This window comes from Mercenaria mercenaria, unplaced genomic scaffold (assembly GCF_021730395.1).
Source record: "Mercenaria mercenaria strain notata unplaced genomic scaffold, MADL_Memer_1 contig_3287, whole genome shotgun sequence".
NCBI lineage: Eukaryota > Metazoa > Mollusca > Bivalvia > Venerida > Veneridae > Mercenaria > Mercenaria mercenaria.
The window spans coordinates 1-25,376 of record NW_026461411.1 but is presented as its reverse complement, the minus strand read 5'-3'; the positions used below and the strand labels follow the sequence as shown (position 1 = coordinate 25,376).

At 33.7% G+C, this 25,376-nt stretch overlaps 1 protein-coding gene across 2 annotated transcripts; it reads right to left on the bottom strand.

Moving 5' to 3' along the window:
• Positions 1–970: 970 nt before the first annotated feature.
• On the bottom strand, positions 971–19,905 carry LOC128552915 (uncharacterized). 2 transcript variants are annotated; one of them, XM_053533993.1, is made up of 5 exons: positions 19,788–19,905; positions 19,020–19,085; positions 11,383–11,451; positions 5,179–6,153; positions 971–3,749 (listed from the first exon to the last, which is right to left on the bottom strand). In XM_053533993.1, exons 1-5 carry the CDS (start codon positions 19,888–19,890, stop codon positions 3,349–3,351), a joined length of 1,614 nt encoding a protein of 537 aa, XP_053389968.1. In that variant the 5' UTR covers positions 19,891–19,905; the 3' UTR covers positions 971–3,348. The 2 variants fall into 2 exon arrangements, with proteins under 2 accessions (XP_053389968.1, XP_053389969.1); XM_053533994.1 differs by lacking the exon at positions 11,383–11,451.
• Between the last annotated feature and the right edge of the window lie 5,471 nt (positions 19,906–25,376).

Below are 25,376 nucleotides of genomic sequence, written 5' to 3'. Positions count from 1 at the left end.
AGCCCACATTTGTTGGGCATTTTGTCCCATGGGGTTTTCAGATTTGGCAGCCCACATTTGTTGGTCATTTTGTCCATGGGGTTTTCCGATTTGGCAGCCCACATTTGTTGGGCATTTTGTCCTATGGGGTTTTCAGATTTGGCGGCCCACATTTGTTGGGCATTTTGTCCTATGGGGTTTTCAGATTTGGCAGCCCACATTTGTTGGGCATTTTGTCCCATGGGGTTTTCAGATTTGGCGGCCCACATTTGTTGGGCATTTTGTCCATGGGGTTTTCCGATTTGGCAGCCCACATTTGTTCGGCATTTTGTCCTATGGGGTTTCAGATTTGGCGGCCCACATTTGTTGGGTAGTTTGTCCCATGGTGTTTCCAGATTTGGCAGCCCACATTTGTTGGGCATGATTGCCCAGACAGTGGCAGAAATTACTGGAACGTGCACAACGGGTGTTTTGACCCTCACAGCCAAAAAAACTCGGGCCCTTTATTTCCATTGGAAGAGCGGACAGTTTCGTTATTTCCTGTTAATTTGGTGTAAGGGAAAGTTTCCGTTGATCTAAGTAATTTAATCAAGCAGTGTTTTTCACTGTGTATTTGGTGTAGGGGAAAGATTCATTTATTAGATTTTTGAATATGAATATTTACATTTATAACCTATATGGATGTATCGTTTATTTGATAAAAGTCCAAAAAAATATTACAGTTTACTCTATAAATCACAATACAATTAAATAATCAACATATGTACGACTGTTATAACGCAAAGAAATCAACAAGCTATAGCATATTCTTCAAAGGTGTTGCTGCCGCTATAAAATATAAGTCATAGCAAAAACATTGCGGCAGCCATCTTGACGGCCATTGTTTTTAATATACTTGGTACGTTTCGTCTAAATATATATTCCGTACTTTATACATTGTTTTGATAATGAAACTATAGTGGGATGTATACAAAACTGAAGATGATTATCAATTTATTTTTTATTTTACCTGTTATTAGATATACATTGTATTCTATATTGAATTACCCCACCCACTTATAAATATATATATTATCAATAATTTGAATGTATCCTTTAACAAAATGATAATGTTATTACAATTTATTATCTTTTGTTCAACACGGGATTGCATTGTGTAAGGAACAACAGTAAATAGAGGAATACAAACAAAGTATATTGACCGTATGTTCAAGAAAATAGTATTCATCATATTTAAGTCCATATAAAATTGGTATAAAATGTGTCAGAAAGTTGTATTTCATATCGATAAATGCATATAATTTTGCAGATTTATAACTTTAACATTTTTATAATAACTTCAAATTAATTTACAACAGTTAAATGCTTTTATTTTGCAATTTTATGCATTGGGTATCATTTTCATGTATTAGCGGCCATGTTGGCGGCCATCTTGAATTTGAAGACTTTGCCCAGTGACTAGAAACTGGCATCAGGCAGTTCTGAAAACTACATATTCTGACGAACATTTTGGTATGCAGAAGTTGATGTGCACATTCACAGACCACCTACTACCAGTTTTCAGCTACTTATTTGGCCATATTTGCAGCATGATAAACAATACATACCATGAAGACATTTCGCCTTCAAGCATGACCTCGATATTTTAGGAACAGGCACAGAAAAACTTGTCATAAATAATATCAAAAGCCTTTATTGCATATGTAACTACTTATAGCTACAAAATTGCACTGAATTGAAACGTATATGAGAAGTATGAGGCCGATATTAGTGCTCATGGGAGCTGGTATGCCTGATACCGATATCTGGCACACTTCCGGCTGCGCAATTCATCAAGACTGTATTCTTTAACTGACAGGATCTCAAGTATATCCAAACTAACATTTATTATCACAAAATAAAGTACGGTAAATTAACATGATTTCGGTAGCTGCTTCTTCTATCATGGTTAAATAAGGCAGATACAAGAAACTACGACCTTGAATGCATGAGTGAGTTGGGTTTTACGGCGAATCGACACAAAATGGCCATATATCGCCGAGAAGAAGTCACATTGCAAACGCCAACCGCAAAGCATAAACATTGATATAAAAATGTAAAGCATACCCAAAAACATTCATGTAAAAATGTAAAGAACACTATGAATAATGTAAAAACATATTTAAAAAAAGAGCTGTCCGTAAGACAGCGCGCTCGACTTTTCTCAGTGCTTGACTCTGAATTAGAGCTTTGCCAGTAAAAAAAATCCAAGTTAAAAAGGGACATAATTCTGTCAAAATTAAAATCAGAGTAATGGGAATTGTGTCTCCTGGTGCAGACTTTGATAGAAAATAACTCTTTTGAGTTTCAAGTCAAAAGCTTTAATAGTAACAGAGATATTTGACTTTATTAAATTAAAAAAAAATAATTCTAAGTTAAAAAGGGGCATAATTTTGTCAAAATTCAAATCAGAGTTATGGGAATTGTGTCTCCTGGTGTAGACTTTGATAGTAATTAACTATTTGGAGTTTCAAGTCAAAAGCATTAATAGTAACAGAGATATTTGACTTTATCAAAAAATTTAACAAAAAATTCTAAGTTAATAAGGGGCATAATTCTGTCAAAATTCAATCAGAGTTATGGGGATTGTTTCTTCTGGTGTAGATTTTGATGGTAAATAAGTATTTTAAGTTTCAAGTCAATAGCTTTGACAGTAACAGAGATATTTGACTTTAACAAAAACTTTAACCAAAAATTCTAAGTTAAAAAGGGGCATAATTCTGTCAAAATTCAAATAAGAGTTATGGGGATTGTTTTTCCTGGTGTAGACTTTGATAGTAAATATCTATTTTAAGTTTCAAGTCAATAGCTTTGATAGTAACAGAGATATTTGACTTTATCAAAAACTTTAACCAACGGCGACGCCGACGCCGACGCCGGGGCGAGTGCAATAGCTCTACATTTTCTTCGAAAAGTCGAGCTAAAAACATGCATGAATTCATAACATATGTTTGAAAGGAAATGACGTCAACGTCATCAGACAACGTTCAGTAACGCTGTTAAGCACTGAATTATTTACATCACGTTTTCATTTTAACAGTAAATTGGAATATATGCAATAAAAGGTTATAAAAGAGGGCAGGTGTGCCATCAGACAATATTGGCATACCAGATCTGTATTTGAATACCTCGCCTAAAATGCCAATATCGCCTTAAGGAACACCATCCCTGTATCATAACCTCTAAATAATAAATAATATAGCTATGGACCAGGCACGGAAAAATATTTGATTTGGCTTGATTTGTCCTTGAGATACATGTCTGGGTATTGCCAGTGGCATACTCGGTAATTTTGAACATTACTTGCCGTGCTAATATAAACACTCAGCTTTATGGAAATTGTTTTAAAGACAAAGCCGTGTCTAACTCCCTTAAAATGTCACATATTGGAGTAACAACATCATAACTGTCGGTTCCTCCGACCAACATTCCTATTGCTACAAGACGACCATCATTTCTTTTTACGAATACCAGTGAACCTGAGTCACCATCTTCGCTAAAAGGGGCATCTTTGATATGGCGCACCTGAATCTGCTTTGTCAAAATGTATTTGTAACCCTCACTATTGTCGTAGAAATTCACATTTCTCACAGCAAATCCTCTTAGACGCACTACACCTTCAGTGAGTGTTGTAGCCTGACCATATTTCAAAACCAATTTACCACGAGGAATTTCCGACCTTTCAAATACTTCTCCGGTATCATACTGCATTTCAAGTGTAGATGAATACCCTGAAAAAATATTACAGGTAGAGTCAAATTGGTTTAAATCACGATCAGAAAAACAAATCTTTTGGAACTGTTGTTACCAATCAAGCTGCAGAGAATTTTTAAATTGGATAAAAGCTTGATAATTTGTTTGCTCGTCGTTTGATCCATGTGTTTAACTCACAACTATGCAGCTTTTGACGGTAGATAAAGTTCACAGGTGCCTCTTCCGGACATAATTTCATCACCTGGGTAGAACCACCGACTTTCCGTTAGCCAGCTGGATGGCTTCCTAACACGAAAAGATTCTACAACTCATGCAATGTTTCGAACACAGAAGTGAAGAGCTGCTATTGTATTTATATGCAAATATGGTGTACTGTACAGACATACAGAAACATCAGATCGAGATTGGACAGGTCATTAAAAGACAGGTGAAGTTAAACAATACCAAAATGACTAAGTTGTTCACCTGACCTTGACAAATTAGCTGTTGATATATTTAAGGGACAAGCGATTCGAAGTCAGCGAATACGGAGACCCAAATTTGAAAATGTGTCAGCCCTAAAACTAAACATTATAAATCGGCTGAGAGGGTATGCAAATGTGCTCACTATATGTGTGGCGGATTAATATTTAAGAGCATTTTGTATCTCAATATATTTAGTAATTGTGTCAAATAGCAATATGATAAACCTTTTAATCATTTTAGTGTAATCATAAATCTTTCAAGCGAAAAACGTAATTTGAAAGTTAAGTCCGAGTCTGTCTATGACAATTTTTACGACGGTAAAATTCAGTAACAACACGTGATAATTTATCTTTTATCAACGTTTCGGTGCTTACGCCTTTATGCCTTTATCAAGATTAATGCATAATATAACAATTGACGTGACGTCATGTAGTTAACGTTACGTTGAATTGCGGATAAAACGTATAGTGTTTCTAAAAGTATACCTTAGAAATTAATGTGAATAACAGATAACAAGTTTAGTAAGATATGGATAAAAGAATATTAAGAATACTAGAAACATAAATAGGTAAAAACGGGGGTGGGGGGGGGGGGGGGGGGTAGGTAAACACAATGAATTATAAGTTAGAACAATTCAATCTAAAATGATCCGTTTTTGACAATAATGTAGAAATGATATGAGCCGTTTCAAAACAGAGGAGATGTAACAATGAAATTTCCATCTGTGTCGAAATATACTCCTTTAAAAACTCTTCTTTTCCATTTTGTTCATTTTTGTTAGCTCTCTCACTTGTAACAAAAGGTGGAAAATAATTTAAATCAGATGTACTGTCTTTAATTAAATAAATAAGCTGACCATAATCCCAGCTGGACTAGTTTTATAGTCAAAAGCTCTCCTTAATGTTCCTGAGGCAATCATAACTGAAATATGACATGTGCTGTATATATATTCACAGCCAAAAACATTGAGATAAGATATACCTGCTTCTAACAATTTTTCAGTTTCAGCATCAGGAAAACGTCCACTTAGTGGAATTCTTTCGTCTATTTTCACAAGTGCAACATCTATTCCAGGTTTGTCTTCGTTTCCTTCTATTGCTATCGCTTTGATAAGGTAGCCAAATGCATTTGGTGGTTCTGGCTGATAACATAATTCAGAAGACTCTGGTATATATTGTCCTGGAAAAGTTCTTTTCATCTTCGGTACGTTCAACATTACGTGTGCAACGGTTAAACAACAAATACCATGTTCATTGTGGTCAAGGAACCCACCTAATGTTCCTGGTTCGTCGCCATGTATTGCGCACCCCATTTTCAATGATTCGTGCCTATCGTTTGGTTTCCCGCCAAATTTATACCTGAAATTCCCTTCTCGAACATCCACGGGAAAATTGACAATAAATTTCGGGAATGCCTCCTCAGACAACGGAATTAAACCTTTTACTGGAACCAGAAGAACAATGCATACCTGTTGTGATACCTTTTCTAAACTAGTCCCAAACTTTTCCGACTTCAGCAAACTTGCGGACATCACAGACAAATTTTTATGGTTATCCATAAACTTGTCAGCATTTTTCTCAATGCAGCGTTCTACAGCATCGTCTGTAAAATCCAAACCTCTGTTCAATTCCTGTTTCAAAATCTCTCTTTCTTCGATTGAATATTCTCCAATGGCGCGTTGTACCACAGAATAGGGGCAAATGATTCTTTCACACGGAAAGTCGGTAATGACACAAAATACAATGATATTCTCCTCGCGCGGTCGGTATGATGGCCAAACGTTTACGATATGCTTGCATTCGTCTTTAATATGATCGCAAATGGTATCACATATACGTTTAAGTTTATCAGACTTGCGACCATACGTTTGGCAAAGAACAGCTAATTCCGATGCACTCGGGGGCCTACCTTCCAACTTGGCCTTCATTACAATGATGTCCGCAAACCGCTCTTCATCTGCATCAGAAAAAGTAACATTCGTTCGTTACATGTATCTTTACAAAAATGGTCAGAAAGTCTGTTTATTTAAACCTATCATTTTTGTTGTAATTCACTATAACTACTAGCGCTGCACTGAACGAAATGCTGCAATTTCAAGAAAAAACGACTACTTTACATTCCGGTTACATAAAATTTATCACATTCATTCAAGATATCTTGGGATGAATGCCTATTTTGTTATTTCAATCTGAGTGGAAAAAGAAAAAAGACTAACTATCAAGTGTATATAGATTGATAATAACATTTTATTTCGAATTATCGAAATATTTAGAGGGAAATATAGCTGGTATTTTCATACTGAATAAAATCAAATATATTTTGTACTGGTCAATAACTATAAAGTGGGTATATTTACGATAAGCTTGCATTTGTCTTTAATATGATCGCAAATGGTATCGCATATATGTTTAAGTTTATCAGACTTGCGACCATACGTTTGGCAAAGAATAGCTAATTCCGATGCACTCGGGAGCCTACTTTCTAACTTGGCTTTTATTAAAATGCTGTCCGTCAACCGCTTTTCATCTGCATCACTGTCGTCATCTGGTAAAAGAACAAGAGCTCCGCCAAGCGGGGCAATATACGCCCGAAAGGTTATATCAGAGGAGGATTGGAGCAAAATTTAAAGAGCTTAACTGTTGAAGCCCAAAGGACAGGAAGAACAAAGGGAAGAAATTCAAAAAAAATTCTAAGTCGACAGAAAAAAAGTCCACAAAAAAGTCCACAAAAATATCCTTACCAGGTATACATATGTCAAAATACACCTAAAAATTGGAGGTACCATCCATGTTGTACCACAGAAAAGTGGTCTCGGTCTTCCCTTATCACCAATAATAAAATGTTACAAAATAAGCTATTAAAAGTAACATAAAAGGGAAGTAATTCAATAAACAAGAGCTGTCCGTAAGACAGCCAAGCTCGACTATTCGAAATATTGTCACAGAAGCAGGAAATTATTACCCAAAATGTTAAATATCAAAAGAGTTTTAAGTTCGAAAGGGGACATAATCTGACCAAAATACATATCAGAGTTATGGGACTTGGTGCTATCAACTAGTTTTATAACCCCGAAGAAACATATTAAGTTTCAATTCAATATCTGCATTAGTTTTGGGGATAGTAACTTGCATGTAAAACTTTAACCAGAATTTTCTAAGTCCAAAAGGGGGCATAATTTGCTCAAAATACATGTTAAGAGTTATGGAACTTGACCCAGTGAGGTTGGTAATTGACCTAGAAAAAGAATAAATAAGTTTCAAAGCTATATGCCTTTTGGTAATAGCTGTATGTACTTGCACGCAAAACTTTAACCAGGATTTTCTAAGTCCAAAAGGGGGCATAATTTGCCCAAAATACATGTCAGAGTTATAGGACTTGGTGCTATCAACTAGTTTTATAACCCCGAAGACACATGTGAAGTTTCAATTTAATATCTGTAGTAGTTTTGGAGATAGTTACTTGCATGTAAAACTTTAACCAGGATTTTCTGAGTCCAAAAGGGGGCATAATTTGGCCAAAATACATGTCAGAGTTATGGGACTTGACCCAGTGAGGTAGGTAATTGATCTAGAAAAAGAAAAAATAAGTTTCAAATCTATATGCCTTTTAGTAATAGCTGTATGTACTTGCACGCAAAACTTTAACCAGAATTTTCTAAGTCAAAAAGGGGGCATAATTTGGCCAAAATAAAGGTCAGAGTTATGGGACTTGGTGCTATCAACTAGTTTTATAACCCCGAAGACACAAGTGAAGTTTCAATTCAATATCTGCATTAGTTTGGAGATAGTAACTTGCATGTAAAACTTTAACCAGAATTTTCTAAGTCCAAAAGGGGGCATAATTTGGCAAAAATACATGTCAGAGTTATGGGACTTGACCCAGTGAGGTAGGTAATTGATCTAGAAAAAGAAAAAATAAGTTTTAAATGTATATGCCTTTTAGTAATAGCTGTATGTACTTGCACGCAAAACTTTAACCAGAATTTTCTAAGTCCAAAAGGGGGCATAATTTGGCCAAAATGAAGGTCAGAGTTATGGGACTTGGTGCTATCAACTAGTTTTATAACCCCGAAGACACATGTGAAGTTTCAATTCAATATCTGCATTAGTTTTGGAGATAGTAACTTGCATGTAAAACTTTAACCAGAATTTTCTAAGTCCAAAAGGGGGCATAATTTGCTCAAAATACATGTTAAAGTTATGGAACTTGACCCAGTGAGGTTGGTAATTGACCTAGAAAAAGAATAAATAAGTTTCAAAGCTATATGCCTTTAAATGATAGCTGTATGTACTTGCATGCAAAAACTTAACCAAGGTGTGACGCCGACGCCGACGCCGACGCCGACGCCAGGGTGAGTAGAATAGCTAGAATATTCTTCGAATAGTCGAGCTAAAAATATTGTAAGTGAACAGAAAAGGGAATTGCCAAATAAAAAGAAGAGCACCGCAATGCAGTGCAATATACACATGAAAAAAGTCATATGACATTTGACCCGTAAGTTTGACCTTGACCTTGAAGCAAGCCATCCGAATCATGCGCTCTGCACGTCAATGTGGTGAAAATGTGTGCCAAGTTTCTTTAAAATCCTTCAAGCGGTTCAAGAGTTACGGACATTTGACCCCTAAGTGTGACCTTGACCTTTAAAGTTAAAGCAAGCCATCTAAAACATGCGCTCTGCACGTCGTCTCGATGTAGTGAATTTTTAAGCCAAGTGTCTTTGAAATCCTTCAAGGGGTTCAAGAGTTATAGAGCGGACATGAAATTGCTAACGGACGGACGGACTCACGGACAGACGGACGGACACCAGCGTCATAACATGATACGTTCTTTTGGGCGTATAAAAAGTAACATTCCTTCATTATCCTTACAAAAACGGTGCAACAAAAAAGTTGTCTGGAAGCCTGCTTTTCAAACCAATCATTTGAGTTGTAATTCACTATAACTACTAGCGCTGCTTAAATTTCAAGAAAAACAATTAATAATAATATCTGTCACGTGATTACGAATCGGATAGAAATATCCGTCCCGAGGCCACCTGCGCATTTGGCGGTAATGAGGCTTGCTGAACACATGACTGATATTTTTTCTTGCATATCGTATACATGTAAGCATTTTATTCTGGCAGATTTTTTTCTTGCATAACATATTTTACAAACGGTAGAAATAGTTTCTTTTGAGAACTCTTTCCTATAATGGAGATTGAACACAAAGCGCGGGAAATTAACATCCCTAAGCAGAAGTGACGTCATGATGTTTTGCGTTACGCACAATAACAAAGTTCCACTTTAGTTTTGTTGTTTGTAACGTAACGTTATGTTTTTATGGTAAACTAACGTGTTTTGAATCGAGAAATATACTATAAGGAACGGAGAGAAACTATCAAGGTACCTGCTTTTTTCGTATTTTACATAAACAATATATTATAAGTGCATAAACCAGTAGTTGTCATTAACAGCACGAGAGTCATCTGGCATGGGGGGTGCCAGATGGGTTTTGCCGGCATGGGTAAAATCACCGGAAACGCCAGTCCGGTGTGTAAGAATTTACATTCCGGTAATATAAAGTTAATTATATTCATTCAAGATATCTTGGGACGAATTATAATGATATTTTATATCAATATGCGTGGAAAAAGGAAAACGGAATAACTATCAAGTGTCTATATATTTATTATAACATTGTTTCAGTAAATTATCTAAATACTACTATTAGAGTGAATTAAATCTGGTATTTTCATAGTGAAAGATATAAAATGTATTTTTCACTTGTAAATAACTATGACATGAGTAAATTTAGTTAAAAAATTAAATAAAAAGAAAATTTGTTTGTTTAAAATTTAAGGTCAATATACTTTTCATTCACGAACACCGTATCTTACAATTTCACTCGTGGATATACAACTTGTGAAACTATTGTTCACTCGTGGACATTATTCAAATCTTATATATATATATGTTTTAGTTCATATAAAGGTATGAAGATTGCATTTTATGCAATTTGTACTGTTGTGGTTAGAACTGGACCCTACCCCCGCCCCCCCCCCCCCCCCCCACGGAATGTACTGAAGTCTGCCTTGTGTAGAGGTGGAAGTACTGCCATTCTTTTACATATAAAGGATTTCAGAGTATTCATGTTAAGGTAGTAGAACCTCAATGACAATGGGCAAATTTCATATTCTCCGTATGCGATTTCGGCTTTCTCCGTATTTTTTTTAAAGAAAATGTACGCGTTGAACTACATTTACGTCCAAGAATGCCAAATAGTCTAACAAAAGTGAGTTATTCCGCGTAAATAGTCGAATGTTATTTCGGGTCAATAGTCTTGCGTTCAGTAATATATATTTTTAATGATTAACAAAATCAATATCTAACACAATCTGTTTAAAAGATATACATTTCATCATATTTGGAAATTAGTTAATTTTATCAATTTTCTATTTTAAAATTAGACAAATATAACATTACATATACCCCTATATCAACCACACCTCCTGGTAGACTTTTGATATAAGGCGCCGGTAAACCACTTTCGATGTCTACTGTCAGCGAATAGAATGAACACCCTTTATATAGAACTCTTGCATTAAAATCGCTTACAATAAAAATCGTTTCAACTTTCCTAATTTTTATTATGTCGAATTCCAAATATCGTATACAAGCTTTGTGTATAAATAATAAATATACGCCTCGTGTTTTTCGTTTTTGCAATGAAATTATAAATTCAGGTTTTCCCGATATTTAAGATGAAATATCTCTTTAAAACATATAAGCTTATTTAAAGTAACGTAGCTTGAAATCTTTCTCATTGAGCAATATTACTTAAAAAGCTGTCATAGCCAAACTATGGTTTTCACAACATCCACTGAAACAAAGAAGTATTCCTAATTAGGACGGTCAATGTTAAAGCAAACGAGTGCAACATATGCTGGCAATGAAGACATAATTGCAGGCCTAATTAAAGTATATTCGCCAAAGGCGCGTTGTATAACATAGGAGGGACAAAAGATTCTTTCACACGGAATGACGGTTATGACACAAAATACAACGACATTCTCCCCGCATGATGTATATGATTGCATTCGTCTTTAATATGATCGCAAATGGTACCGCATACATGTTTAAGTTTATCAGACCATACGTTTGGCAAAGTAAAGTACAGCTTATTCCGATGCACTCGGAATCCTACCTGCTATCTTGGCTTCCATTGCAATGCTGTCCGCAAACTGCTTTTCCTCTGCATCACTCTCGTCATCCTCTAGAAGAAAAAGTAACATTCCTTCGTTATCTTTACAGAAACGGTACAGCAGAAATGTGGTCAGAAAGTCTGCTTATTCAAACCTATCATTTGTATTTTAATTCACTATAACTACTAGCGCTGCATTGAACGAAATGCTTAAATATCAAGAAAACAATACCAATTTACATTCCGGTAATATAAAGTTAATCATATTCATTCAAGATATCTTGGGATGAATGCATAAACTGTTATTTCAATCTGAGGGGGAAAAGAAAAACGGAACAACTATCAAGAGTATATAGATTTATTATAACATTTTATTTCAGTGGATCCTCGGAATATTAGAGTAAGATAAATCTGGTTTTTTAATAGTGAAAAATAGAAAATATATTTTTCACTTGTAAGTACCTATAAAATGGGTAAATTTAGTTTAAAAAAATGAAATAAAAGGAAAATTTGTTTGTTGAACATTTAAGGCGATTCGCGGGTTTCCTACGAAATTTTCGAAGGATGAGATATAAGACTGATATTAGGTCTGCATGTACTAACATCTCCTTTCTTTCATTTGGTGAAAAAAGTCCACATTTCCTTTGAGGAGCGCCCCTGGCGGCACATGTATTTTGCAGGGGAAACCGCCGCTTTTCTGTCATAATTGCATTAAAATTAATGTTATTTTTTTTTTCTAAACTCAGGAATATAGCTTAATTCAATGTTATTTTTTATATGTTGCATTTTGTAAATTATTTCATTTGGAAATTGCTTAAATAAGGAGATATCCGTAGTAGGGGTGGGGAAAAATAGCGAAATAATTCTATGTATTTCATGGCCGTTTAGCCGATATAAAATAAAATGGAACGGTCAAAGTTCTTGATTTTCAAATATGTTCTTCTTTCATCTTTTCTGAACAAGAAAATAAAATAAAAAAGGGGGGTCTTCACGGCAGATTTGTTTGTAAATTTACATTTCATTTCTGTTGGTAAGCTAGATATTGAGACATTGATACGTTATTTATGGTGTTAACGTCACACAAACGTTTTGTTCATTATATTCTTTACAGATACATTTTTGCATATAGAGGACAATGTAATTACACAAAAATGATTTTTTACTAAAGTAGATTCATATTATTTACAGTGTTAAATAATTTACAATTTAAGTATATTATCGAGAAATATACTTCAATGTTACTTCTACAGTTAAACGATTTTCTTAAAGACGCTAATTTTGTTTATATTATTATGTAAAATGTCATTTACGAATGTTGACTAGCTATTGGCACCCTTGCCTTTTCTGTCAGCTTTGATGGTGGAAGAAGACCGGTTAATTTTTTATGTTTAGGTCATTTTTTTTCCTAATCTATCAAAGCTATTGCTTTAAAACTTGAAACACTTATTCACCTTCAAAAGCTGACTATAAACAGCAAGAAACACAACTCTATCCTCCTTTTTGCAAGATTTATGGTCCCATTTGGACTTAGAAAGTATCAGGTTTCTTGTTTAAGTTTTGTAATTAGGTCAGTTTTTCTCCTAAACTATCAAAGCTAATACTTTAAAACTTGCAACACTTATTATCCATCAAAAGCTGACTCTGTAAAGCAAGAAACATATCTCCATCCTGCTTCTTGCAAGAATTATGGCCCCTTTTGGACTTAGAAAATATCAGATTTCTTGTTTAAGTTTTGCGTTCAGATCAACTTTTCTCCTTAACGGTCAAAACTATTGCTTTAAAACTTGGAGCAGTTATTTGCCATTTAAAGCTGACTCTGCACAACAGTGCAGTAACTCTACATTCTTTTATTACAAGAATTAAGACCCCTTTTGGACTTAAAATATCATGGGTATGACAATATTTCTAATATACGGAGACAAAAAAAATCAGATGAGCGTCTGCACCCGCAAGGCGGTGCTCTTGTTTTATTTCAGCATGCTTTCATGGTAACGTATGTAACGATACTTATTAGATTAACTTATATAACACAGGCATAATTCGATTTCTTTTTATATTTGTGAGTTCTTATTACAAGTCGATTTACATAATTTTGATTAATTAACTGCCCCCTCCCACAATTTACCAAGCTTTGAGCAATGACTGACTACCACTGAGTATATCATGCATGGTCTAACGTTACATTTATTTCACCAAAATCTACAATACATTATAACACTTAAGATTGACAAACTTTTAAAAGTTACACAATGAGCATTCAGTTTAAGTGCTTAGTTTACAAACGTCTCTAAATAACTTTTGGATAATTCTTTACGTAAATTACTTTAAAGTGCATTCTGTCGCCAGATGCAGCTTATTGGTACATACGTTACTTAATTAAATTATGTCCTTTGTTCATTAAAACTCTCTGATAGGGAGTCAGTGGTGCAGTGGTTAGCAGGCTGGGTTACAACGCCAGCGGTCCGGGTTCGAACTAGGTCGCGGCTGTTATCCCGACTAGTGTTCAGTGCTGGTACTGTTTCCAGCAGTATTGGCCTAGACTGGATGCTGGTGAGGTGAATATGACACCTGCCGTGGGCTCCGCTAGAAATAAGTTGTTCCATCCATTCCAGGTGGGGACTTCTGTCCATATCCCACTTTAAACAAGACACTTTACTTTTTTTTAAACTTTTATATCAAAACAAGTAAATGTTGCGTTTAATACCGATAACCCAAATGTGTTTTCATATAGGAACGCAGTTAAATAGTTCCGAAGATTTATATGAACTCATTGCGCTATGCTGCTATTCTGCTAATTTCAAATAAACGAATTATTTGACAATACTGAATATTGTTCTGTGTATAGTTCTATATATGAGTTTACAAGTACACGTACATGTTTTAGCGACTCCCACATACAGCCCATATCAACTCTCATAAAAAGAACTTACATAATACATATATTGGCTTGCAATTTATTTTGGTATATTCTCAAACGCCACTTAAATATTTACCATTATAAACAATAAGTCATATGCAAAGGTCAAGATCACATGCACCAAAAGTAGGTTTCCTTTTTGTTTGTAGGTGAAATTACGAGGGTTGTCCCAGAAAACCGCGAACTTTTTTTATTATTTCGAAAATAAGCGACGCATTAATTAATTATTTCAACTGGTGTTATTTCAATATATACTTGACAGGACTATTTTGTTTAAAATGAAAAATCTGTCATATTATTCGAGTATTTTTTTTTAAATAATAGACGGCAGTCAGTGCTAGTCGGCGCACGCTTACTTTTTCTCATACAAAAAGAAGCAGCTTCCTTTTAATTTCATGTAACTTCCCCGATACACATCTCACAGGATTAAAATCTATATCGTAATTAATGACAACGCGTGGCGCGTAAACATTTTGCATTTCAAGTCTTTGACATTACTTATGTTAAGACAGTGATGTAATTTTGAAAACAACGGTCGCGCGCACTTCCAGAAATTACGACATCAGATAAGTTCGCGGCGCAGATAGTATAAAAAGTATTATGTCGCCCTGACTTTGAATCACTCGCCCAACCTTCCTTAAAACGTTTGTGCCACGTAAACACAAGTGTCCTGCTAACATCTGCCTGACCTCCAGAATTTTTCACTCCCCGTTTTGTTTGTGAAGGAGTCATACCGCGGCATTCACAATATTTTATTAATACTTTCTGCGCCGCGAATTTATTTGACGTCGGAATTTCTGAAAGTGCGTGCGACCGATACTTTAAAAGTTACATCACCATTTTAAAGCAAGTGATGTCAAAGACTTGTAACGAAATATAATTACGCACCACATTAGCGACAATATAAATTTTACCCCTATGAGACGTATATCATGTAAGTTACATGCGTTTAAATGGAAGACGCTTCTTTTTGTAGGAGGAAAACTGAGCGTGCGCCGACTAGCACTGACTGCCGTCCATTATTTAAAGAATACTCAAATAATATGAAAGGTATTTAGTTTTAAACTCTATTGTCGTGTATACATTGAAATATCATCAGTTTAAATAATTATTTGATGCGTAGCTTATTTTGAAATGATAAGAAAAGTTCGCGATTTTCTGGGACAACCTTCGTATTCTTCAGTACCATTTAAATATCTTGCATTTCATTTGTTATATTAATTACTTTCCTTAAATATGATATTATTATAATAATATTCATTACATTTTTATTTCTTATTTATTGCCAATTTAAAGATTAAATCACATTCATTCTTTAAAATGCAGATTAACATTTGAAAGCATTCAACCATTACAGATTTCCAGATAATTTTAAAGTACATACCTCTTCATGAATTATATAATACATATAGTTATCATATATATACATATGGTCCCCCACAGTTAATTTGAAAGGAAAATGCTGTATTAGCATGCGGTTTGTTAAAGATGTCCCCAGATGGATGACGTTGGTAACAATATATTGTTTAATTTTACCAATCATCTACTTTGATCATCCTTAGTGGCATTTAGTGTAAACGTGCGAAGGGAACTGCAAACAAAAACAAAAATAGGTGACATTAAGGGAAATTGCTGTGTACAAGAACCATAATACTACCGTGCTAATTTTTCGACTCATTGTATCTAATTGAGTTGGCCTGGCTATAACTCTAAAAGTGTTGAAGGGACTTTATTCAATCTGCATACAAAATTAGAGGACATTAAGAGACGTTCTTGTGTGCAATAACATAGCATTGCTTTCTTCATAATAACATTCCCTCATTTAATATTTATGTTAGGATAACTCAAAAATCGATCTAAGGGATTTTGTGGCACTTTTTCACATTATGTCAAGGTACGTTGAGAAGAAGTGTAGCCATCATACTTACGTTTTCCAATTATCTCCCTTTATCAAATTTATTTGTCTTGAACATTACAAATGGGAAAGGAAGTTTGTATAAACTGCATACAGGGATAGATAAATTTATTGGAAAAAGAAAACTTAACTCTTGTAGGTCCACAGTTTGTCACTTTTAAATTATCCCCTTTTAATACATTTTAAAAGATTTTCCAAGAAATGTTTTAAAAGATTGATTCTTAAGAGAACGATTTAAGGAATTGTACACCAACAAACCATATTCTTTTACGATATTAAATTATGCTTGTCCTGAACATAAGTGAGAAACTATTCAAGGTATCAAGTTGACATTTGATTTGACATTATGAGAGGAGATACAATGCGCATGAAACTCTCTATACCAGTTTATACCCTTTTTGTTCTTTTAAGCCAACGTGCCACTGCGAAAATTATCTTCCGTTAAATGCAACAGAAGGTTAGACAACAAATTGTACATTAAAACCGTTTCTATTCTGTGGGGTAAAGGTATTCAAGTTTATATAGCTTACATAACTAAACAAGCCTATAGATATCCTGAATCTTTCTTGAGAACATGCGTTTATTTGTGTTAAAGCCTTATTTCGGATACATGACGATTGTTAATTATAGAATGAAATAATATACCATATTACCCTTCTGAAAAGATAATAATTTATTTATTGGCATTTTATTTCTGTTCTTTCAAATATTAACGTGAATGAATGGGTTATCAATAAAAGTAAGCATTGTTGTATTTGATAAATACTTTTTTAAATGCAAGTTTATGTATCTTTTCAGTAGGCAATATGACCATGTTTATTTATATTTCATAGCACTTGCTTTGACCATTGTCATATATGTTTGTGACATTTAAACTGAGGAGCATCTGTATGATCAAACTGATTGCATTAGTTAAATGAAGGAAATTATCTTAACTAGAAATCAGAAATATTTGGTTAAGTAGTCTCACTCCAAATTAAAATAAAGCAAAGAAAAGAAACATTTAAAATTTTACAACATGTCCTGCCAGAAGGTGAACTTCAACAGTATTTCATGATAATGTATGCAAATATTACATAAAGATTTACTGGGACGTTTTTGATCTGTAAAATAAAGACTTCTAAAAATTTATATAATCAATATATACTGGACAAAATAGCTAAGTGCCCCACACTCCCCCGCAATATTTGTTTGCCAATATCTTAAAAAAGATAACTTAAAATAACATGAAAGGTTGTGTACACTCAGAATAATATGCTATTGATAAAATGCCGAACTTTCAACAAAATCAAAACAAGTCTTCAGAAATAATATTCATTCATTTTACGATTTCAACCCATTTTTGACAGGTCACAAAAAGAAAACAACAATGTTTACAATATGCATGTACATACTAAAATCGAAAACGTGCCTTTTCTAAAACGTGCATTCAACATTCGTGTCATATTTAACCATTCGCTAGAAAAAAACATATTAGTATGAACAGTTCGTATTCTTACAAATGGTATTCACTTGTTTACTAAAACACAGCTTTTTGTGTTTTGTGACGTTTTACTAATGGGTTGAGTTAGTAAGTTGAATAAAATTATATGTTTGTGTCACTTCATATGTTTTAAACACGTTGGTCTAAAAGTATGCTAAATTTCAAAATTGTATTTACAGAAATTGCAAAGATATTGAAAAATTTACAAATGGCGGTTAGCTATTTTGTTCTGTATATATACCCTGTGACTTTTAACCTTTATATATGAGCATACAATGCGTTGTCGAGTGCGAGTCATAATTTATTATTTGGATACAAGTATATATGGCTTATTTAAACCAGTAATTATACATCAAATCCTGTATAATGTGAAATTATTCATGAATCATTGCATCAGTGCCGAAAATTATGTGAAAATATCAGTTTTAACACAGGACCTTTTAAACTCTATAATTTGCATATAATAGTCATATATTTTTGAAGACTGCACCCAGATGAACCGGGGATATTAAAACTTTAATAAAGTCTTTGTCTCCAAGCATTAACATTCCGGCCCTCATAAACTTTTTTCAAGGCTAAAAATACCAGACTATTATAACTGTACGCCCAAATAAAAGTTTTGAAGAGACAAAATGTTTCTGTGCAAATTCTTGCTCTATTGCTACGCCATTTATCTAATACATAATATGGAAACTTAATTTTGTTCTCTTAAAAAACTTGTCGCAAAGAATAGTTAATGTACGGTCGGACAAGATTTACTTTTCTTATTACATGGAATTCAGGGATAGCTACCAGCTTTCCGGTAAGATCGATGTCATGATGAGCTAAATGTCATGGACAAGGAGAAAGGAGAAGAAAAACGATGTGTAGAAAATCAAATTGAATAACTGTCAATTTAGTTAGTGATTTTTAGAAAATGATGGAACTTTTAATTTACAAGGAGAAATCAGGGTTTGTCAGATCAAAATAATATGATAATAAAATGGGTAAATTTAGAATAAAAATGAAATAAAAAGATTTGTTTGTTAAACATTTAAGATCAAGATACTTTTCTCTCATGAGCATCATATCTTGCAGTTTAATTCGTGGATATGCCACTCGAGATAATATTGTTCACTCGTGGAAGTTATTCTCATCTTACACTGAAACAAATACATTTCCTTTATATCTTGAAAATATTCAGATGAGGCAAATGATCTGATTAACAAAACAACATCGAACACAATCTGTTTAAAAGAAATATATTTCATCATATTTGGATATTAATTAATTGTTTTTTACCATTTTTATGTTTTCAAATAAGACAAATATAACATGACATATACCTTTACATTCAGCGTACCATCTTGATATACTGGTAACATACGCCTGCGTTCCACTTTTGATGTCACCTGTCAGTGAATAGAAAGAACATTCTTTAAAAAGAACTCTTACATTAAAAATCAATTTCATCATGCCGCACTCCAAATATTGTATACAAGCTTTGTGTATAAACTTACGCCTCGTATTTATATTTTTCATTTTTGCAGTGAAGTTATAAATTCAGGTTTTCCAGATATTTAAGAGGAAAAGTCTTCTTAAAATATATATGTATATTTAACGTAATGTAGTTGGAAATCGTTCGCATTAAGCAACTTTTTCTTAAACAGCTGTCATAACCACACTATGGTATTTACAACATACATTTAAACAACAGAATTATTCCCAATTGAGATAGTCATTGTTTAAGCAAATGTCCTCCGTGAGCGATTTCGGCATTTCGAATAGGCTAACGAAAGTAAGAAATCCAACGTTAATTGCCAAATGTTATTTCGGGTCAATTACCTTATGTGCAGTAAAATATGAAAACTGAAAAGTATAAAACATCTTAGAAGTTTTTAAATGATTAACAAAATATACACATAACACAATCTGTTTAAAAGAAATAAATTTCATCATATTTAGAAATAAATTAATTTTATCCATTTTATATTTTCAAATTAGAAAAAATTAACATAACATACACCTTTACATTACATTTCATCATATTTGGAAATTAATTGTTTTTATCAATTTTATATTTTCATATCAGAAAAATATAACATAACATATACCTTTATAGTTAGCCAAAAATCTTGATAGACTTTCGGTGTCATCTGTCAGTGAAGAGAATGAACATCCTTCAAATAAACCTCTTAGATTAAAAATTGCTTGCATGAAAAATCAATTTCAACTTTACTATTCTTTTATGTCGAATTCCAAATATTGTATACAAGATATGCCTCGTATTGATATTTTTCATTTTGCAATAAAATTATAAATTCAGGTTTTCCAGATATTTAAGCGGAAACGTCTCCTTAAAATATATATGTATATTTAACGTAATGTAGCTGGAAATCTTTCGCATTAAGCAACTTTGCTTAAACAGCTGTCATAACCACACTATGGTATTCACAACATCCATTTAAACAACAGAACTATTCCCAATTGAGACTGTCAATGTTTAAGAAAACGAGTGCAACATATGTCATATTTAGGTGCTGGCAATAAGGATATAACTGCAGGCCTTAATAAAGATATCCGCTAACGGCGCGTTGAACAACAGAATAGGGGCAAATGAATCTTTCACACAGAATGTCGGTTATGACACAAAATACAACGATATTCTCCTCGCATGATCTGTATGATTATATTCGTCTTTAATATGATCGCAAATGGTACCGCATACATGTTTAAGTTTATAACCATACGTTTGGCAAAGTAAAGTACAGCTTATTCCGATGCGCTCGGAATCCTACCTGCTATCTTGGCTTTCATTGCAATGCTGTCTGCAAACTGCTTTTCCTCTGTATCACTCTCGTCATCCGCTAAAAGAAAAAGAAACATTCATTCGTTGTCTTTACAGAAATGGTGCAACAGAAATGTGGTCAGAAAGTCTGCTTATTCAAACCTATCATTTGTATTTTAATTCACTATAACTACTAGCGCTGCATTGAACGAAATGCTTAAATTTCAAGAAAACAATACCAATTTACATTCCGGTAATATAAAGTTAATCATATTCATTCAAGATATCTTGGAATGAATGCATATACTGTTATTTCAATCTGAGTGGGAAAAAAACGGAATAACTATCAAGAGCATATAGATTTATTATAACATTTTATTTCAGTGGATCCTCGAAATATTAGAGTAAAATAAATCTGGTATTTTGATAGTGAAAAATAGAAAATATATTTTTCACTTGTAAGTACCTATAAAATGGGTAAATTTAGTTTGAAAAAATGAAGTAAAAGGAAAATTAGTTTGTTGAACATTTAAGGCGATTCGCGGGTTTCCTACGAAATTTTGAGATACAAGACTGATATTAGGTCTGCATGTACTAACATCTCCTGTCTTTCATTTGGTGAAAAAAGTCCACATTTCCTTTGAGGAGCGCCCCTGGCGGCACATGTGTTTTTCAAGGGAAACCGCCGCTTTTCTGTCATAATTGCATTAAAATTAATGTTATTTTTTTTCCAAACTCAGGTATATAGCTTAATTCAATGTTATTGTTTACATGTTGCGTTTTGTAAATTATTTCATTTGGAAATTGCTTAAATAAGGAGATATCCGTAGTAAGGGTGGGGGAAAATAGCAAAAAAATTCAATGTATTTCATGGCCGATATAAAATAAACCAGAACGGTCAAAGTTCCTGATTTTCAAATATGTTCTTCTTTCTTCTTTTCTGAACAAGAAAATAAAATAAAAAGGGGGGTCTTCACGGCAGATTTTTTTGTAAATTTCATTTCTGTTGGTAAGCTAGATATTGCGACATTGACATGTTATTTATGGTGTTAACGTCAAACAAACGTTTTGTTCATTATGTTCTTTATACATACATTTTTGCATATAGAGGACAATGTAATTACACAAAAATGATTTTTTACTAAAATAGATTCATATTATTTACAAAGTTAAATAATTTACAATCTAAGTATATTATCGAGAAATATACTTCAATGTTACTTCTACAGTTAAACGATTTTCTTAAAGGCGCTAATTTTGCTTATATTATTATGTAAAATGTCATTTACGAATGTTGACTAGCTATTGGCACCCTTGCCTTTTCTGTCAGGGTATTAGAATTTCAGGCTGTCTCAAATTCTATTAGACTATCTGCATGAACAGAGTGTACATTCACATGGATTTCTAAATACTGGCTTCGTAATTGGCATTGTGTGCAACCAATATGCATCTGCTAAATTGTTTTATCCATTTCATGGTACATTTGTAAGCCGTGCATCTCCAACGCCATGATTTCCGTAACTCTTTAAGGAATGTATCCAGTCGATGATTGGTTGTAGACTTCACTATAATCAATTTATGGTACATTTGAGAGCCGTGATATACAAAATTGTGAAAAAAATCAACAGAAAAAACTGAGAAGGCGCATCAAAGCGCATAAATGTAAAATCCCCATTTGATCCTTACATATCGCAACATCTGTTCACTTTTCGCTCACTGACACGGACATTCTTAAAGCGATGTTGCTCATTGCAGTCTGCCAGAGCTGGAGCAGTCTTCTGCGCATGTCCTGAAGTGATTATCAATCGGAGCGTACGGCCAAAATACGCACATTATTGCACGACAGCATGCATTTAGTGTATAATCTGTATAATATACTGACTAAAGATTAGGGTAGTATTACCATGGTCACAAAAGATATACATTAAAGATACTTTTCATTCAGACTGCTTGAATCCGGTATATACAGGAGTCTGTAATTTATACATGCGCTACAGGTCTGCAGTGAGTCACAGTCTTCGTTAAAAAGTGACGCAGTCCGGAAATATTCGAATTTATTCACATCTGCATTAAAATGCGCTTTTACACTAAATACCAGTAAATACTTTGTTTTCAGCATCCTGGCGATCTTGTAAATAACAAAACATTTTAAAATAAATGGCTGTTTTATTTATTTCTTAGTTTTATCCGTCTTTTAAACTTTTTGAAACACCAACAGAAATGCATGAGATGAAATCATGGTGGTAGTTCTAACTCTTTTGTGATATTATATTCAACACTGGAATATCATACTTCGGTCTGGAATAGAACTGAGAGGGAAAAGCCTTCATCAAATAAAAATGACACGAATTCTATAATCGAAACTTTTTGTATGTACAACAGTGGATCATGTCGAAAGTGCGTTTCCTTGAAAACATCTGACAGAAACAGCGGATCTGAACATTGAACGCATGCCTCTAAACTTTTCGCAAGCAGCCCCAGTTCAAGCACTCTTCTTCTTTATTTCCATCCTAAAATGTCGTCTGCGTCGACTGCATCTTTTTATTGTATTTCCTGAATGTTTTGAAGCGAAATGTGTAAGATTTTTTATTTTTGTTATGTCGTTTGAAAGCAAATTTTCCCTCAATACGGTCTTGCATTGTGCATTCACGTTGATATTTCAAACCTCAAGCACTAAGCGGCACCAAAATGAGCTTTATTCAAGAATACGTTTCAAGTACACAGACTGAAGTACTTTTTTTACCGTAAGAGACATTATCCTATTTATTCATCATCTACGTAAGGTTCCATATAGTTCATATAAAATAAAACACATTGATTTTATTTACTGAAAATATTCAATATAGTACGGCGGCATAGCGGGGACATAAGAAATATTTTATTTATCACGTGGGCACGTGTTAGCTACTACGTGCGAACATGGTAAATAACACGTGTGCACGTGTTAACTATCACGTTCGCACGTTAATACTATCACGTGCGCACATGATAGCTAACACGTGCGCACGTGTTAGCTGACCAATGAGAAAACGTGAAAGATCTCAGTGCATTTTTTATAATAGAAGTCAGTAATAGGGAAATATTATTTAGTAGTTACCTGTAATTTATATAGTAAGTGCTCCGTGCTTTTTAAACAATGGCTGATATCTCGATTAGTTTCTTTGGTCAGTTATCACGTTTACACATGTTAGCTAACACATGCGCACGTGGTGCTAACACGTGCGCACGTGATAAATAAAAATATTCCCTATGTCCTCCCTATGCCGCCGTCATATAGGTTTAAAAAGCGATAAAAATATAATTCACAATTTGGTTATAATGAAAAATCAAAATCTCTAAATAAGGTTATTTATGATAACAAAACAGAAAACATATTGATGTGTTTGCCACCGTTCAAAATGTTCCTTTTCGTTAAATATGTATTTCATTTTTGTCTGGAAAGCAGTTTCACCACATTTCGTATCTTGTAAACAGTGGATTCGTTGTTAGCTTCTAGCTACTTGAAAGATTGAAAAGCAATAAGGAATGACGTTACAAAACTGACGTTCAGTTTCTCACTTAAACATTTCATACAAAAGGTAAAATGTAAATTTGCAAAGCATGTGTCGTGAAGATCTCACCTTTTATTTTATTTTCTTGTCGATAAATAATTGAAGAAACCTACATTTGAAATTAAAGAATTCTGACCGCTCCGTTTTAATTCATAGCGGTTTAATCGATAGATTTTTTTTCTACCCCCCCCCCCTTCCACTATACTTACCCTTGAATACGGAGCCAGATACGCGAGTTATGCAAGACTGAGCCATTAATACCATATTCAACAGTTATAGTATATGTTTTAGTGCGACATATTCACATTTTGTGCCATACTTGGTGGACATGAACATGTTGAAATATTTCACCCAAACTGTGGGCAAGTAACTTTAACTGAATCTAATATATATTACTAGATAATATACTTAGATTGTAAAATACGCAACAATGTACATCATATGAATATATTTAAATACAAACGATTTGATTTTTGTGAACTTTGAGTGTCATGTATATCAATAAAAGACATAATGAACTCAGCGTTTGTGCGACGTTAAAGCCGTCATTGATGTATCAACGTCACAATATTTAGATTACCAGAACAAATGAAAAGTAAATTTACAAAAAAAATCTGCCGTGAACAACTCTCTCTCCCCCCCCCCCCCCCCCCCTACCCTTTTTTATTTTCTTGTTCAGATAAGATTAAAGAAGAACATATTGGAAAATCAAGAACTTTGACCGTTCCCCTTTATTTTATATCGGTTAAATGGTCATAAAATAATTTCGCTATTTTTCCCACCCCTACTACGGATATCTCTTTATTTTAGCATTTTCCAAATGAAATAATTTACAAAAAGCAATATGGAAACATTAACATTGAATTTAGCTATATTCCTAAGTTTGAAAAAAAAATGTTATAACATTAATTTTAATGCGATTATGACAGAAACGCGGCGATTTCCCTTGAAAAATACATGTGCCGCAAAGGGGCGCTCCTCAAAAAAATGTGGACTTGGGACGATTTATGTTTTCACCAAATGAAAGACAGAAGATGTTAGTACATACAGGCTTAATATCAGTCTTATATCTCATACTTCGAAATTTTCGTAGGAAACTACCTTAAGGTCAAGATACTTTTCATTCACGTACACCATATCTTACAATTTCACTCGTGGATATGCTACTCGTAAAAATAATGTTCACTCGTGGAAGTTATTCCAATCTTACACAGAAACAAACAAATGTCCTTTATATCTTAAAAAAATCAGACGAAACAAATTATCTGTACAGATATACATATTATATTACGGTGTTTTGGTTCATATGAAGGTATGAAGATTGCATTTTAAGCAATTCGTACTGTTGTGGGTAGAACTGGATT

Coding starts and splice junctions, on each gene's coding strand:
- LOC128552915 (XM_053533993.1), bottom strand. CDS start 19,890: ATGCAAGCAATTTTTAATCTAAGAGGTTTATTTGAAGGATGTTCATTC. Junction 19,086..19,787: donor ATTTTTGGCTAACTATAAAG/GTATATGTTATG, acceptor ATTCACTGACAG/GTGACATCAAAAGTGGAACG. Junction 3,750..5,178: donor TGAAAAATTGTTAGAAGCAG/GTATATCTTATC, acceptor ATATTTTTTCAG/GGTATTCATCTACACTTGAA.